This window comes from Lacerta agilis, chromosome 2 (genome assembly GCF_009819535.1).
Source record: "Lacerta agilis isolate rLacAgi1 chromosome 2, rLacAgi1.pri, whole genome shotgun sequence".
Lineage (NCBI taxonomy): Eukaryota > Metazoa > Chordata > Lepidosauria > Squamata > Lacertidae > Lacerta > Lacerta agilis.
This window is the reverse complement of record NC_046313.1, coordinates 9203536-9220720: the sequence shown is the minus strand read 5'-3', so window position 1 is coordinate 9220720 and position 17185 is coordinate 9203536. Positions and strand designations below refer to the sequence as shown.

At 49.4% G+C, this 17185-nt stretch overlaps 2 protein-coding genes across 5 annotated transcripts in view; one reads left to right on the top strand and one right to left on the bottom strand.

Annotated features, from left to right (window-relative positions):
• Positions 1-1194, top strand: part of NPFF (neuropeptide FF-amide peptide precursor) — a 4963-nt gene extending 3769 nt beyond the window's left edge. The window contains exon 3 of the mRNA XM_033142525.1: positions 879-1194. Within this exon, the coding sequence (XP_032998416.1) occupies positions 879-1002 (124 nt within the window). The 3' untranslated portion in view covers positions 1003-1194. The remainder of the gene's footprint in view (positions 1-878) is intronic.
• Positions 1195-2432: 1238 nt separating this feature from the next.
• Positions 2433-16522, bottom strand: TARBP2 (TARBP2 subunit of RISC loading complex). 4 transcript variants are annotated; one of them, XM_033138516.1, is made up of 9 exons: positions 16415-16522; positions 13373-13542; positions 9612-9717; positions 8997-9080; positions 8106-8178; positions 6804-6921; positions 6073-6200; positions 5334-5526; positions 2433-2893 (listed from the first exon to the last, which is right to left on the bottom strand). In XM_033138516.1, the coding sequence occupies exons 1-9, from the start codon at positions 16474-16476 to the stop codon at positions 2736-2738; spliced, it is 1092 nt and encodes a 363-aa protein (XP_032994407.1). In that variant the 5' UTR covers positions 16477-16522; the 3' UTR covers positions 2433-2735. The 4 variants fall into 4 exon arrangements, with proteins under 4 accessions (XP_032994407.1, XP_032994408.1, XP_032994409.1 ...); XM_033138517.1 differs by having other exon boundaries at positions 8106-8175; XM_033138518.1 differs by lacking the exon at positions 16415-16522 and having other exon boundaries at positions 13363-13475.
• Positions 16523-17185: the final 663 nt, after the last annotated feature.

The following is a 17185-nucleotide window of genomic DNA, read 5'->3' as shown; positions in this document are numbered from 1 at the left end:
GGGGGCGGGTCGTTGAATTCCCCCCTTCCTTTTTAAAGCTTCATTTGTGTTAATTTTCCAGTTCTTGGAATTACATGATCTTTCATTTTGGCCATGGACTGGGATGGGAGACCCAGCAAGTCGTCTCCTGACGATGGTTTGAGCGTATCCCATCTGAATAGTATTTGCAGGTGTTCTAGTTTCTCCAAGGCCTCACAGTTCCCACAGATCAAGGATGCATAGGCTCCCCCATTTAAGAGACAATTTTTAAAAGACAAACACAGCATCCTTGCTATCTAAATGAGCATTGCCACCTGTCAGTTTCACGGGTCTTGCTTAGACCCTCCATCCCTACGACCTTTTGTTCCTGCTACTGCTCAGAACACCTTCCTGTGTTACCCGTTGCAAAAGCTGTGCTTGCAATGCCCCTAAAAACTGAACAATTTTTCAATCACAGGTAGGTAGCCGTGTTGGTCTGCCATAGTCAAAACAAAATAAAAAATTCCTTCCAGTAGCACCTTAGAGACCAACTAAGTTTGTTCTTGGTATGAGCTTTCGTGTGCATGCACACTTCTTCAGATACCAATTTTTCAATCGTTCCCTTGTCCTGTGTTCAAATCCCCACCCATCAATGGCTGTAGCACAATAAGAGGACACTCGTTGGTTTCAGTAGTTCTGGATGATGCAATTCTGTTCTCCTTGGGATGGAGGGGGGAGGGGAAGGGCAAAGCTGCCTAGCTCTGCTTCCTTCTCACCATCCGTCTGGCAGAAGTGAGCATCTGGTGGGGGCAAGCAGGACAAAGAGGCTAGGGAGCTACGATTGCTGTGTTTTAGCGTGTCAAAAATGTTCCCCAGGCAACCTGCTCTGTGCTGCTTTCCATCTCTGTCCCTTTCTGCAGATTTGGCCGCGACGCCCGGGGCAGCTCCAGCAGCGGTGGCCTAATCAAGCCGCGGGGTTGGGACGCCGCGGCTCCTCAGTTTCTGAGCATGGCTGTTCCGCAGCGGTTTGGCAAGAAGAAATGAAGTCGAGGACAGCAACGCACAGAACTGCCACCACCCGGTTCTTGCACCGAGAACTAGTGCCGAACTGGGTCGAAAAGCCTCCCCTTCCACTCTTCCTTCTGTGTCGTCCGTGGGTTACCCGGGTGACTGACCCTTCCTGTTTAGGGGTTTGTGCTTTGCCACTTGCTAATAATAAAAAATGGTTACATCTTGGAAGCTACTACAATCTTTTCTGTCACGTGAGCCGTGGTCCTCCTGACATTGTCAAGATTCCCATCGTTCAGGCAGCGTTGCCATACAGCAGTTCTGTAAATCTTAACTTTCCCCCCCACATAATACACAATGAACTTATGGAACTCCCTGCCACTGGGGGGGGGGGGTCGCAACATGGGAAGCTGGTCACCAGAGCAAGGTGTGCCAAGAGTCCCACAAAATTTCTTCACGAGGGAGGTGGTTGGAGAGGAAAATCTGAAAAAATTACCCCTGTCAAAGGTGACCCCCACGTTTGGCTTCCCCAACAGCTCCAGGGCCGCTTGGCTACCATTGGAGAGGAAGGAGCGATTTGAAGCGTGTCTCAGCAAATGACAGGTTAAATGAATGATGCTTTGGGGAAGGGGAAATTATTGGGGCTGTCATCTCTCCTTTGCCTTAGGTAAAGGGACCCCTGACCGTTAGGTCCAGTCACGGACGACTCTGGGGTTGCAGCGCTCATCTGGCTTTATTGGCCGAGGGAGCCGGCATACAGCTTCCGGGTCATATGGCCAGCATGACAAAGCTGCTTTTGGAAATCCAGAGCAGCACACAGAAACGCAGTTTACCTTCCTGCCAGAGCAGTGCCTATTTATCTACTTGCACTGCATGCTTTCGAACTGCTAGGTTGGCAGGAGCAGGGACCGAGCAACGGGAGCTCACCCCGTCGTGGGGATTCGAACCGCCGACCTTCTGATCAGCAAGCCCTAGGCTCTGTGGTTTAACCCACAGCGCCACCCGAGCCCCACCTCCTTTGCCTTGGTCTCAAGCAGATTACTTGCCTCCATCTCACCCAGTATCTTGTTTCTAAGAGCGGCCACCCAAATGCCTCTGGAAAGCATATGATAATGGCAGCGGTGGGAGCATCCCCTGTATTCAGAAGTAACTGCCTTCTGGCTTGGATAGCCCCATTGGTTAGAGCATGGTGCTGATAACGCCAAGTCTGCAGGTTCAATTCCCTGCACTGCAGGCAGTTGGATGAGATGATCATCAGGGTCAGCAGGTGTATAATTCTAGATGTGTCTGTGGACAGCAACTGTGGGGAACCTGTAGCACCCCCCTTCCCCTGTTGTTGGTGGTCTCCAACTCCCATCAGCCCCAGCTAGCATGGCCAAGGATCGTGGGAGTTGCAAGATCTGGAGGTCCGCAGGCTCCCTCATCTCAGGACGGGCTCAGTGGGTAAAAGAAGACACTTTCTTATTAAAAAAAAAATCTGGTTTATTGCAACTCCCAGTTATGGCAGAAATGGTCAGTGTTTGTCCCTCCACAACGAGGAAAAAAAGAAGGTAGCGCTCAGAGCTCCAAGTCTCTGCTGCAGGTACAGCAAACCCCTCTCCGAGTCCTGAATTCAGTTTTGAAACACAGCCCCTCTCCACCCTCCACAGAACACCAGGGAAGTCGGTGCCCCTGCCCATTTACGATGGGCAATACATCCTTTAGCAGGCTGGAAGATGGAGACAAGCTGTTTTGGGGATTCCCGGGTGCCCAGAGTCTTCCGTGTGGCCTCACTTGCCCCCTGCCATAATCTTCAGGTACTGAAGGGCATTGCGGGCAGCATCTGCACGCGCGGCATGGCGGGACATGGCCGAGCCGTGGCACACCGTGGTTGGCTGTGTCGAGAGCTCCACCAGGCACTGGTACAGGCCGCTTAAACTCATCTCATCTGCAGGAAGAGAAAAGGTACCGCATCATCCAGGCCAGCAAAACAACATCTCTGTGTACAGCCTGCTCTGTCTGGAAAGTTCAGGGTGTGGGAATGTTTAGGAGTGTGGATGAGTATATATTATTTTATATATATCATCCCAGCTTGTGTGAGCAAGCTCCAAACTTAGCAGAGTCACATTCCCTTTTAAAACACAGCAGAAAACGGTTGCATAGGCTTGCTAAAGCCTCTATAAGAAATATATATTCCTGGTATATTCCCCTTCTTCCCTCTCAAAAGCAAAGACACAATACAGTACTGATTATAAGATATACAAGTTTACTCACATTCATCCATGAGTTACAGTACAGGCTCAAAGAGGCAGATAAATCTATTTACATGTGGTGAAGCTGCTTCCATAGGGGAACAGGCTTCACCTCTGTTTCTCTCAGCTGCAAGCTGAGAGAGAGCATCCTGCTAGTTCAAAAGACGAGGCAAAATGGGAAAAGTCTTCTTTGGGTTCTTGTTCCCAGGTAAGACCACACCTACTTCTGGTTCCTGTAACTCAGTCCAGGTAAACAGGAAGTTAAGCCTGGAGGACTGAGTTACCTTCATGTCCACTCTAGCAGTGTTGTGTTTGGCTGCTCTGTGTTTACATCCCACACAGGGTGGGTACTAAGTTTATACATGTTAAAAGGATCTAGGGGTCTTGGGTTGACCAAAAGCTTAACATGAGTCAACAGTGTGATGCAGCAGCAAAAAAAGCTAATGCTATTCCTGACTGCATCTACAGAAGTATAGCGTCCAGATCAAGGGAAGTAATAGTCCCACTCTATTCCGCCTTGGTCAGACGGACCACAGCTGGAATACTGTGTCCAATTCTGGGTGCCGCGATTTAAGAAGAATATTGACAAACTGGAACACGAGCGGAGGAGGGTAGCCAAGACGGTCAAGGGCATGGAAACCAAGCCTTATGAGGAACAGTTGAAGGAGCTGGATATGTTTAGCCTGAAAGACTGAGAAGAAATATGACAGCCATCTTCAAATATCTTAAGGGCTGCTACATGGAAGATGGAGCAAGCTTGTTTTCTCCTGCTCTTGAGGTAGGACTCAAACCAATGGATTCAAGGTACAAGAAAGGGATTCCGACTAAACACCGGGGGGCAGGGGAAGGATTCTGACAGTAAGAGCTATTTGACGGTGGAACGGTCTCCCTGTGGAGGTTGTGGACTCTCCTTCCTTAAAGGTTTCTAATCAGAGGTTGGATGGCCAACTGTCAGGGATGCTTTAGCTGTGTTTTCAGCACTGCAGGGGGTTGGACTAGATGACCCTTAGGGTCCCTTCCAACTCTGCAATTCTATGAAAATTAAAACAGGTTGGTTCTTCAAACGGAAGAATTCAATTTAATTCAAATTCGGCATCTTCGGACTGAAGCACAGCAGAGCAAGAGGAAAGCAAAATGTGCACATTTCCTAACGCTCAAGTCTGGGGACAGCGGGTGTACAGAGACATCAGGACCTGTTGATTCACAGGCTGGGATGTCACAGCCCATTTCCCTTTTCATTCCCACAGGGCAACTGGCCTTATATGGCTGGAGTCAGGCCCCAATGACCCAGTGCTGGGCAAGTAACAATGCTACAGCAGATATTAATGTAAGTCACTTATCAGTTCCCTTTAATGTGGGGAGAGGGACTTGGCAGGATTCTCAGCACATAACCACGAGGAAGACAAAAGGGCAGAGGCACAATAACAGCTTATTTTTAGTTATTTTAGAAAATAAGAAATGGGGGGGGGTCCCTGGGTGCCACAAAATACCTTGCAATGTGGGCTTATGTGGCTCATAGGTTGTGGGCTTCACCACACCTGCCACAGACCAATGGTAAAATGATAAATGCTGAAATTCTGTCCCCAAGTCTAGCTTGCGCCCTGACCAAAGCCTTTGCTTGCCTGCAGTGGATTACTGAGACAGAATTCAAGCTTCACCCAGGTTAACCCGTAACGGTTGTTTCAGCCCTCCAGATCCAAGATTTATGCATAAAAAATGTAGTGATCTAAAAAAGAGTGATCCAATCTTTTACCCATTCGAAGCATGCAGCTTCATAATACAATCTTAGATTTGGAAGGCTGAAACCTCCTCTTTGGCTTCCATCCATTAACAATTTGAACTTTATTCTCAGCTTCTTTCTCTGCCGAAGAAGAGAAGGAAGCTCCTCCCAGGTTATTTTCTTGAGCGTTTCTTGAGTGGTCAATGTGGGTAACTTTCAACTTGCCGGGCTACTTCTGGGTGGTTTTTTTTGGGGGGGGGGGTCACTTGACTGCTCAACTTGCAAGTAGAAAATATAAATTTTTGCACATTCAAAGATGCACACACATACGCAGGGGTGTTTTCGGAAAAGGTAAGATCCTGCCGTTCTCTCGAGGAAAGCAATTCCTCCCCACTCCCCTGTGCCTCATTATTTACCGATGTCAAGGTAGCTAATATCAAAGCTCTGTTCTTCAGACAGCTCCTGCAAGAGGCTGCAGAACCCAGCATTCAGCACTCCCAGGGGATGGCTTTTGAGGTGCAGAATCTTCTCCCCCACTGAGTTGCGCAGAGAGTCCCAGGTGCAGCCAGACCCCCGACCCTTTACTCCATCCACCTTGGTTCCTGCAATCTGAAGAGTGGAAGAGAGAGAGAGAGAGATTGAACACGGGATGGATTTATCTTCCGGCTGCCCACCTTCCATCATTCTCAGCGATGCGCTCCCCCCCCCCCCCGCCGCCTTCCCAGGTGGTGCTGACCAAGAAGCGAGAGTCTACAGCCACACCCTCTGCAGGTTTCCTCAAGCAACTCTTGTGACCACGGCTTTGTCCTAACCCAGGGATGGGGGAACTGTGGTCCTCAAGATATTTTTGGGGTTTCCAAGGTGGGACTCACAAGGGATTCGGTGGAGATCATCACATCGAGCAGCCACTGGTGGAGCCTTATCCTCCATGAATCTAATTTTCTTACAAAGCCATCCAAGTTGGTGTCCATCGCTACTTCTTTAACGGGACACTTTGGAAGGTGCATTTTCTTAATTTGCCGAAGAGGCTGCTCCCCTCTTTGGAGCAAGTTCCCAGTTTCTGCAAAAAGCCTGCCACGCCCCACCAGCAAGCTGCATAATAAGCTCATCTACGGCTGCCCAACTCTGGCTTCTCTCCCCACCGCTCAGACTCACAATAGAAAACTGGTCTTCCTCCATTTCGGCCTCACTGCCCTCTCGCGGGTCCAGAGGCACGTTATGGATCCGCACCAGCATCTTGGCTGCGGCGTTGCGCTTGGCCAGTTTTTTGGAGGTGCCGCTGCCTAGAGAGAGAAGAAATGGAGATCTGGAAGGGGGCTGCAATATGTTGAAAGAAAAGAGGGCAGAGAAGGGTGGGGGGCAGCCTGGGGTGCAAGGGGACTGCAAGAACCTACACCTCTTCCTGATTCCCTCAGGCTTCCCCCATCAAGCCTGACTGCTTTTTTTTTTTAGCTCCTGTGCATTGATCCTGCCTTGAGGCCCATCCAGCCTGCCTGACGCAGAAAGCACAACAGCAGCTGTTAAAGAGCACGTTTTTACATAACTGACACAGCTTGTCCACTTGCAAATGGTGTGGGGTTCTGTTCTTCCTTGGCGCAGAAGCTCTGCAGCCAACCGGGGAGCCTAACTTGAGTGCCTGCAGAGCTGCCCCACTTGGCCTATGGGACGGCAGTTGTGCACTCCTGGTCCTTACAGCCTAGGTCAGAGTCTCCCAAGTCCTCTCTGTATGCAGCTCAATGCTTTCCCTCCGATTTCCTGCATTTCTCTTGTCAGATGCATTGGCTCTATGAGAAAACTTCCAATCATGCACAGGGCACTGCAAATCATAAACCGTTTAAAAGCATGAGCAGACTGGGACTGTCCCCTCAGGTCCGCTGATGCCGTACCTATTTCAATGAACCTTTCAACCCGGCAGGTCATGGTGAATTCCTTGCGGTGCGCTGGCCCTGACTCCTGAGTCACAGTGTATTCGGGGAGCCGCCAGCCCTTCTGCACCACCAGCTCCTGAAGAAAGAGAGAGAGACAGCTTTAGAAAGGCACTCACCTCTTCCTTTCTATGCCTGGATTCCTAGAGGGAATGGCAGCCCAGGATACTACCATTGCAGCAGAGGCATCTAAAGCAGCAGTTTGGGTATATGGCCAATTAAATTAAAGGTAAAGGGATCCCTGACCGTTAGGTCCAGTCATGGACAACTCTGGGGTTGCAGAGCTCATCTCGCTTTACTGGCCGAGGGAGCCAGCGTACAGCCGGTCATGTGGCCAGCATGACTAAGCCACTTCTGGTGAACCAGAGCAGCGCACGGAAACGCCGTCTACCTTCCCGCCGGGGCGGTACCTATTTATCTACTTGCACTTTGACGTGCTTTCGAACCGCTAGGTTGGCAGGAGCAGGGACCGAGCAATGGGAGCTCACCCCGTGGCGGGGATTCGAACCACCAACCTGATCAGCAAGCCCTAGGCTCTGTGGTTTAGACCACAGTGCCACCTGCGTCCCTACCCAATTAAATTAGGCAGTACTTGTTTCTGGAGAAAGCACATATGTAAGTTTGGGCTGTAAAGTGTAACTGGGAGGAAAATCAAGACAGGGTACCGAAGTCATATTGGGATCCGAGAGTGATTTGCCAAAAGGTGGATGGATACAAACCTACAGACTATTAGTAGTTCTGGATGATGCAGCAAATGGGAGCAGCATTCTGCTTACAGCGTCAAAGCTTCTGCTCAAAATCCTGTTCGTCGCCTCTGTTTGGAATCCACTTGGAGGTGGGTGTGCCCAATTTCGTTCCAGAGCTACAGCAAATACATGTTGTTCCTATCCTAAATCCCACGAGGAAAAAAGCCTCGTGCGAACATCCAAGCTTGCTTAACTAATATGGCTTCAAAAGCTGCTCCCATACCAAAGAGACTTTTGAAAAAGTGCTGGATGGTGACACAGAATTTTCCCTTTTGGATGCCAACTTGCATTCCAAATCTAGGACTTTAGGGTAGCCTTAGAATTTATCAAACAAGCAACGAAAAGAATGGGGTGGGGAATGAAACGGGCGATTGGTAGGACAAGGTGCTGCTGGGAGGTACTTGTTCTCCTGTAGGGCAAAGTGTAGATCCACCAACTTCTGACTAAGCTCATTCACTGATACTCCTCCTGTAAGCGCTTGGGGCTGAAGGAAGCCACAGCCGAGAGAGTGACCTACCTGCAGGGCACCAACTGGGTTGCACTCCGACTGCTGTGGTGATACTGGGGACTTCATGTCCATTGCAGAACTTCTAGGTAAAAAGAGGACACAAGGTCAAGGGTTCTCCCTGGTGGTTCTGCTGACCCAAATCCAAACACCTCGCCCATGCTAGCCAGAAGTAGGGGGACATAGGAGCCCTTCCGGGGAGCCAGCTGAGAAGGGGCCTCGTCAAAGAGTTAGAGCCAGGCGATGTCAGGTTTTTGACATCGCGATGTATCGCCACCTAAACCTCATGATATAGCGATACATTGCGGTGTTGAAAAGGAAGGAAGATCGGCGCCGCGAGGTGCCGGGGTGAAAGCACCATGGCTCCCTCCGCCGCCAACGCCTGGCACAGGGAGGAAGGAGACAGCAGACAGAGATGGTAAGGCACAGGTAAGCCCCACCCACGATACACTGTAGGGTGAAGGTGCCATTTAATGAAACCAGTCCTGGACGATGTATCAATACATCGCTCAGGCTTAGTTGGTGCTCCACTGTAGGGCAAGGCATGGAGCGTTAAGAGGGGAATTGATGGTAGACTGAAAGGGGGTCTTCCTACTAACCACCACACAGCCTGTGTCTCCAGGAGCAAGCAAGATCTTTTACTTCCCCTCCTGTACTTCGAGTGGAGAATACCTGCTGGAATGTGTACCCACCCCACACCCAAGCTGATGCTCTGCAGCCCATGGGAAAGCCACTGGGGGGGGGGGAAGCAAGGTCAGACACAAGGGAAGGACCTGCTGCAGGCACAAGATTGTTTCGGTATGCAGGGATGGATTATAGGGAGTTTTGGGTGCATGCGAAGCAGCCAGAGGACTCTGGGCAGCCCACCCCTTGTGCTTTTGTCTTTCGCTTCCATCCCATTACCTGGGAGACGCAACCGGCAAGGTGGGTACAGGTGCGTTGACTGGAGCGGTGGTCTGAGCCAAGGGCTCTAGAGAGAAAGGAGAGCTTCGGAATACAAGGTGACAAAATTAAACCACGCTCAGTAGCAGGAGCGCATGCAGTGGAAGAAACTTCCCGAAATCAGAGACTGCTCCCGTGTCATCCCCCCAGAACTTGGGTGCAGGCCCTTCCTGCTCTCTAGCAAGGCTCCCTCCACCCAAACTTCCCTCAACCGCAGAGGCCTGTTCAGCAATGCTCGATGCCGAACTCTCCTGTTCCCATGGCTGTGCGCAATCTGTGCACCTGTGATCGTGCTGCTCGATTTGTATCACGGCATGCAAACCACAGATTTCAACTTAAAAAAAAAAAGTTTCTGTCCCTCATTGGCCTGGTTTGCATGTGACACTAAGCTAGTACTTACTGGTTTACTTATCAACAACCTCTTGGTTCTAACTGCCCGCAAATTACCTTTCATAGACAGTAAGCAGCTAGAGAGGATGTTGTAGACAGAAGATTCCCTGGGGATTTCATTTTCTAATAAGTGCATGGGAGAAGGGGGGATTCCGGCCTTCTGTACAGACTGCGCATAGCCCTCACCTGGTTTCTTCCACTGCTGCTGGCTCCAACATGTTTCCTCCCTTGAGAAGCCGGAGTGCCACCTCTGCCGCCTTGTGCTTGGCTGCCTTTTTGCTAGGGCCTTGGCCTGAGGACAGGAGGAGGGAGAGAAAGCGAGTCGGGACACAAGGCTGCAAGGGCAACTCGGAAGGGCAAACACAGAAACTTATTTATATCCCGGCCTTCCTTCCATAATGGAAGGTAGCATATATGGGACTTCCAGGAAGGTAGCATATATGGGACTTCCCGCACCACCACCTGTTCCCAGGAATCCATTGCTGGGCTTTAGCAAGGCTGTGCACAGCCCTGTTCAAACCACATGCGGCATTTGTCACTGCAGCTATGTATGACATCACAATCAGGCCTTGGCAACTCAACTGTGGTCTGAGAAGCAGTGTCAGCCAAGTCTAGGTGGAGGCTCCTTTCAAAGCCTGCAGCTCCACCCTTGCCCTAATCCAGGGGTCAACAATCTTTTCCAGCCGTGGGCCGGTCCACCGTCCCTCAGGCCGGACTATATTTTTTTTGGGGGGGAATGAACAAATTCCTATGCCCCACAGATAACCCAGAGATGCATTTTTTTAAAAAAGGACACATTCTACTCATGTAAAAACACGCTGATTCCCGGACCGTCCGTGGGCCGGATTTAGAAGGCGAATGGGACGGATCCGGCCCACGGGCCTTAGGTTGCCTACCCCTGCCCATATCTGCCTCTTGATTATATCTTGTTATAGCTCTGCATGACTTTCTAAGAAGAGTCTGCTGGATCAGGTTAATGGAGCAACTAGTCCACTACATGGAGCTTGCAGAAATGACCGGGAAAATCCGTGACCAGAGAGACGACGCGGTGGATAAAGAGTGGGGAAAATTTAAACTGTATTTAAAAGATTTATGTAAGATTGAAAATTAGATATATTTTGAGAATAAGATAGGCTGTAGAGGTGAAGTTAGAAGTATTTGATATAAGATGATAAGATAAGATAAGAGATAGAATTAATTAATTAGATGAGGAAATATGAGTTAAGAGATAAGAGATAATAATGGTTAAGTAGTTGTAAGAAAATAGAATAGGATTAGTTAAGATTAGGAAGTTACGAAAAAGACATTCACAAGGGACGCAGAAGGAGGCGATAGGAGGAAGTCCTACTAAGATGTGAGAAAAAATTGAATTATATTTGGTAGAAGTAATAAGTTGTAATTTTTGTTGTTCTTTTTTTGTTACTGTTTGTTGTTTGGTTTTTTTGTTATGTGAAAAATTTAATAATAATAATTATTATTATTTTAAAAAACTAGTCCACCATCCTGTTCTCTTGATGGTCAGCTGACAGTAGGCCAATGAGCTCTCCAAGAAAAGCTGCCAGCAGTGAGAAACCCAACCCTGTGAGGACATCTGGTGTGACAGAACAAACAAGCAGCTCAAGGTCCGAAGTTCTGAGAGGAAGAGGGTACCAAATAGGTTACAACAAGAAGTCTAGAAACTGGGATCTCCTACATTCTACTCCCCAAATCTAGGAGTGAGTGAGTTAGGTGTAGTGAGTCAGGACAGCCTTCTCCACTTGTTGCCAGACTACAACCCAGAAAAACTACCTGGGAATGTGCTGCTGCTGCTGCTGCTGCGCTGGTGGGTTAAGAAGCTCCTTTGCAGAGGAAGTAAGTCAACTGGTACAGGGCTGATATTTTGAATCACTCTGTGTTTGCACTACATTGTATTAATTGGTTGACAAATTGATTTTGTCTTTGCTTTATTTATATATATGCTGCTGTGTTCTTGATACGATTATGATGATTGTTAGCACTTGTTAATTTTTGCAGCAACTGTTATTGTCGTGGGCTGCTTTGAGCTCAACAATGTGGTTGGAAAAGCAAAACATGGTGGGGAAGGAGAGCTGAAGATAATGCCAATATATTCCACATCTGGAAACCAATGTGCCCCTTTGGTTTCAGAGAGTACATGGGTAGACGAGTCTAAAAAGCCTGATGTATATTTTGCTCCAGGAGGCTTAGTTTGGTCAGAATTGAGTATACACTTCCAAAGATAACGCTAAATACATTACTTAGGTTAAATGAGCCACCATAGCCACTAGAGGGCTGTGGAAATTTGTGTACCGGGCTTTTTAGACTCGTCTACCCTTGTATTTATCTGAAGCCAAAGGGGCACATTGGTTGCCAGATGTGATTTTTTTTCCAGCTCCCCTACCCCTCTTAATACAAATGTCAAATCAAACCAAATCATGCTGGCTGGGGCTATTGCACCCAACAACATCTGAAGGGCCACAGGTTCCCTATCTGTGGCCTAAAAGGTTCCTATTTATTTATTTATTTATTTATTTAGTATTAGGGGGGAGGGAAGTTATTGTCAGGAGGAGGTGTTGGATTTCCCAGAAGAGGGGGAAGGAAAGGAGATGGGGAGGCAAGAAGATGAGTCTGGAGGGGAGGATAGAGAGAGAGCTGTAGAAATAGCTAACAGGGAACTGGCCAGAAGGGGGGAGGAACCGGGGGGAATCGCAGGAGAGGCAAGAGCCTGCTATCGCGAGACGCTTCGAGAAAAGGCGTGGTGAAAGACGAACTGGGAGAGTTTGACATTTTCTGGCAAGTTGGAGCCGAGGCAGCTCTCAGCGTAAATCAGAGCTCAGTGAATCGGACTAATGATGATGGATTGCTAATGACCACTTGTAAATAAGCAATGGGATGCGGGTGGCGCTGTGGTCTAAACCACTAAGCCTAGGGCTTGCCGATCAGAAGGTTGGCGGTGTGGATCCCCACGACGGGGTGAGCTCCCGTTGCTCGGTCCCAGCCCCTGCCCACCTAGCAGTTCGAAAGCACGTCAAAGTGCAAATAGATAAATAGGTAACACTCTGGCGGGAAGGTAAACAGCATTTCCGTGCGCTGCTCTGGTTCGCCAGAAGCGGCTTAGTCATGCTGGCCACATGACCCGGAAGCTGTATACCGGCTCCCTTGGCCAATAAAGCGAGATGAGTGCCACAACCCCAGAGTCATCCCCGACTGGACCTAATGGTCAGGGGTACCTTTACCATTACCTTTTAAATAAGCAATAAAACTCATAAAAACGCCAGGAGGTTTCTTGTCGTGAATGTGTGAAGAGGGAGGTAGCTCGGCAACCCATGACAGTTATGTTCAGCTCAACAGCCAGCTAAGAACCCCATGCGATGGATTCTGGCAGGTGAGCATGACAACCCATCTATCAGTTACAGGTAGGTAGCTGTGTTGGTCTGCCGTAGTCAAAACAAAATAAAAAGATTTTTTAAAAATCCTTCCGGTAGCACCTTAGAGACCAACTAAGTTTGTTCTTGGTATGAGCTTTCATGTGCATGCAGACTTCTTCGGATACACTGAAACAGAACCCATCTATCAGTTATGTGACATCATAATGATGTTGTGTTCTTGACAAGTGGGTGTAGGATCTGGTCCATGGGACCAAAAAGATTCCCCACTCCTGGAGAAAAGGTAAGGGGACCAGTGTGCTAAAGAGGAACTTGTATTATGGGGAGCCCCTCAAAGTAGGTGCAAACCCAAAGTTAACTGGAAGCAAGCAGAAGGCCCAGTTCAAAAGCGCAACTGGAGAAACTCCATCCCCTTTCTTTCTGCTGCTGAGACAAATATGAAGGACCATAGAAGACATGCAATCTTCTCTATCCTACCCCCAAATATGAGAGTTCTTAACCTCTCCTCTTCCCTGCCCAAATTCTACTGGTTTATCCACACTCCCGTTCTTTACCACAACTAACCGGTGCAGCTGATGTCTCCAACAGTGACGCGAAAGGTGAAGTTGGGCTGGTGTGCTTGCCCCTCGGCTTTCAGTAGATCGTACACAGGGGTTTTGCCTATGCGTGTCCCATACTCTTGCAGCAGGCTGATAGGGGTCTTGCCAGGGTTGGACGCCAGCATTTGCTCTATACTGCAGGTAAAAAGGAGACAAAGATGGATCTTGGAAGCCACCTTACTCTTCCACCGGGGCTCCTTTTACCCAGTAGTGTTTCTCCGTCTTCCACGATTCCATCATCTGCAACAAAGGATGTGCTTCTCTCTTTCCCCCACACCTTCTATCATTGGTGGGAGCCTCTAAAACTCCCATAGAGATTTCACTACTGCCAAAGTCCCTTCAACAGCAAATGTACAATGAGGTCAGCCCAGCCCTCCCAGCTTCATGGACCAGAGGTCCTAGTGAGGACGGGAGGGATAAGAAAGCAGGAAAGGAATGAAGGTTACATCCCAAAGATTTCTTAATGCGGATTACTTAGCTCCGGTTGTCTTTTAACCGGGATAAGTACGGTCTTTCAATGCATTCTTATGAGTACGTGGGGTTTCTAATTTAGGAAGTGTGGAAAAGTTACCTTGCTGGATCAAACCAAAAGCAAGAGCGGTCAGCCTGATGCTCACAAAAATAGAATTAGGTAGGGACAGGGTACCTGTTGCTGGGGCTACAACTCGCATCACCCCTACCAACTGGTCTTGCCAGTGGGTCTGATAAGAGATGGCATCCAACAGCACCTGTAGGACCACAGCTTCTCCTCTCCATCATAAAGGCAGCAGCCATTGTTTCCCTGTTAGTAAGTTTCCTGGTACAAGCAAGCTCAGTTTTGCTATAATGGCTAAACAGCCACTGAGAAAACCAAAATCCTTATAAGCCTTGATTCCAGAACACTTGAATCGTACAATCTCCCTAATCTCCTTTTCCTGAGCAAGGAGGTCGTGGACCAGATCCAGGTGCTCTTAGAGGAAACTTTGTCAGGAGACAGGGAAAATGTGTCCCTGTTAATTCTCCTTGACCTCTCAGTGGCTTTTGATACCATTGACCATGCTATCCTTCTGAAGCAGCTGTCCCAAGTTAGGGGGAGGGGGTGACACCACTTTGCAAGTGGTTCCAGTCCTACTTGGATGGTTTTTCCTAGAGGCTGTTGCTTGGGGAGTGTTTTTCAGCCCTGTGGAGCCTTCAATGTGGGCTTGATGCTGTTTAACATCAAGTTGTCAGCAATATGCTGATGATACTCGGCTCTACTCATTTACATTTGCAGATGAGGCAGTGGAAGTGCTGGACTGGTATCTAGCCTAGATCATGGGCTGGATAAAAGCCAATGAACTGAAATTCAATCCAGATAAGACTGAGGCACTGTTAGTGGATGGTTCCCCAGGCCAGATGTCTAGGATGTTGCCTGCTCTTGATGTGATTACACTTCCTCTGGAGGAGTGCGTACATAGCTTGGGGGTACTCCTGGACCCTTTGGTGTCACTTGAGACTCCGGTGTCCTCAGTGGCGTTGAGTGCCTTCCATCAGCTTCGGCTGGTGGCCCAGCTGCATCCCTATCTGGACAGGGATAGCCTAACTACTGTTGTCTATGCTCTAGTAACCTTGAGGTTAGATTACTGCAGTGTGTTATACGTAGGGCTGTCTCTGAAGAAGTTTTGGAAACTTTAGCTAGTGCAGAATTCAGCGGCCGGGTTGCTTACTGGGAAAGACAGTTTGAGCACAATACACTGATCCTGGTCCGACTGCACTGGCTACCAAGAAGTTTCTGGGCCCAATTCAAAGTGTTGGTTTTGACCTATAGAGCCTTAAATGGCTCAGGACTGCAATACCTCAAAGACCACCTCTTTCCATATGAACCTATCTGGACCCTGAGATCATCCTCTGAGGCCCTTCTTTGTGTGCCTCCTCCACAAGAGGTCTGGAGGGCGGCAACACAAGAACAGAGCCTTTTCTTCAGCGGCTCCCCATTTATGGAATGCTCTCCCCAGTGAGTCTCGCCTGCCACTTTATACACCTTTAGGCACCAGGCAAAAATACTCCTCTGTAACCAGGCCTTTGGCTGATTGACATCCAATGCCCATTTAAGTGGTGAATGGGGGGGATTATTGGGTTGTTCCTGTTTTTATTTTTGTTGTTACGTATCTTGTGTTTTTAGTCATTTTATGCTGTGAACCACCCTGAGACCTGCGGCTATAGGGCAGTATACATATTTAATAAATAATACAAGCTTCTGTCAAAATAAACTTCTGCTGGCTTGCAGCTTTGTGCCCCCTTACAATACGGTAAGCCTTAACGAAGTCATTAACGCTTATCTCCGCTGGGCCACTTCTATGTGCGCCTACTTGGGAGTAAGCCCCTCAGCGACACCGAGGTCCCTATAAGCATGCGGAAAGCTGGTGCGGTCTCAGGAAATCGTTTTCACAGAACTGTGGCGTGGGAAGGGACCTCGAAGGTCACCTATAGTCCAACGCCGTCGCACTGTGGGAATCTTTTGCCCAACGTGGGGCTCAAACCCACAACCCCGGGATTAAGAGTCTTGCGCTCTACCAATGGAACCACGCTTTCAGGGGGCCCCCGCTCTACCTGGGTCACGGGAAAGGCAGACAATAAGGCTGCGCTCCTATACCTGCCCTCCTGGGAGAGAGCCATGACGGCCATCTGGATAGAAAGCTGCATCTGGATTGTGCTGCAGCCGGTGTTGTCCTCTGGACTGAGCACCCCCAGGGAGTGGCAGGATGGGTCTCTGTCGCCCCCACCCCTTTCCCTCTTAGTCAGGACCCATCCTCGGTTCGAGTCCCACTTCCAATAATTGCCATGGGCATGGGAGATGCCCAACTTGGGCCTTCCCACTATCATGGCAGCGCAGGCCTCAGCGATGTTCCCCCTGCGCTGCTTCTTCCAGAAGGGGTATCCTAGCAACGGCGCACTAGGGGGCGGGGCTTCTCCTCCTCCTGCCTCCCTCCCTCCCTCCCTCGCCCCGCCCCGCCCGTCTCTTAGCAACGGCGCAGGCTGATTCGCTCACCTGGGGAAGCCGCCGCAGCTCCTCGCGCTCCCGCAAGGCTCCTCCGCCTCCTCCTCGCTCATTCCCTCCTCCTGCCCCGCCGCCGCCGCCGCCGCCACCGCAACGCCCGCCGCCCTCCAGCCCCGTTCACAATGGCCGGGAGAGAGGAAGCGGCGGCCCCGCCACCACCCCGTCGCCGCCTCCGGAGCGCTGCGAGGCGCATCCTGGAAGTTGGAGTCCGGCGCCGGGCCCAGGGCGCGAGGCGGCTTCGGTACGGGAACTACGCCTCCCAGAAGGCCGTTCGGCCGCACAGCGAGCAGAGGCCGGCTTTGTCCCATTGCTGCGGCGCGGTTGTCCCGCGCTGAGCGCTGGGAGAAGTAGTCTCCGAGGGTCATAGATACAGCGACAGACAAATAGATTTTTCTTTCGTTTGCCATCACATCAGTACAGGTAAACGTTGCTATCAGTGCCGGGTTTACGTATAAGTTAAACAAGCTATGGGCCCCATCTCAAAAAAAAAAGAAAAAATATAAATTTCCAAAATATAAGATAAAAAACAAATGAAATAAAACCTACATACAGCAAAAGTGTTTTGTGTTGTGTACGCTCCTATAATGTAAGTAATGGGCCCCGCCTGCTAGCCTGCTCCCTAAAATATCACTGGTTTGCTCATTTCTGTATATAGGGTGCCTACATTCTGCTATTTATAATTAGTAGTAGTTTGCATCATATATTTACACCTATTATTATTATTATTATTATTATTATTTCATGTTACAGCATGTTTCTAGA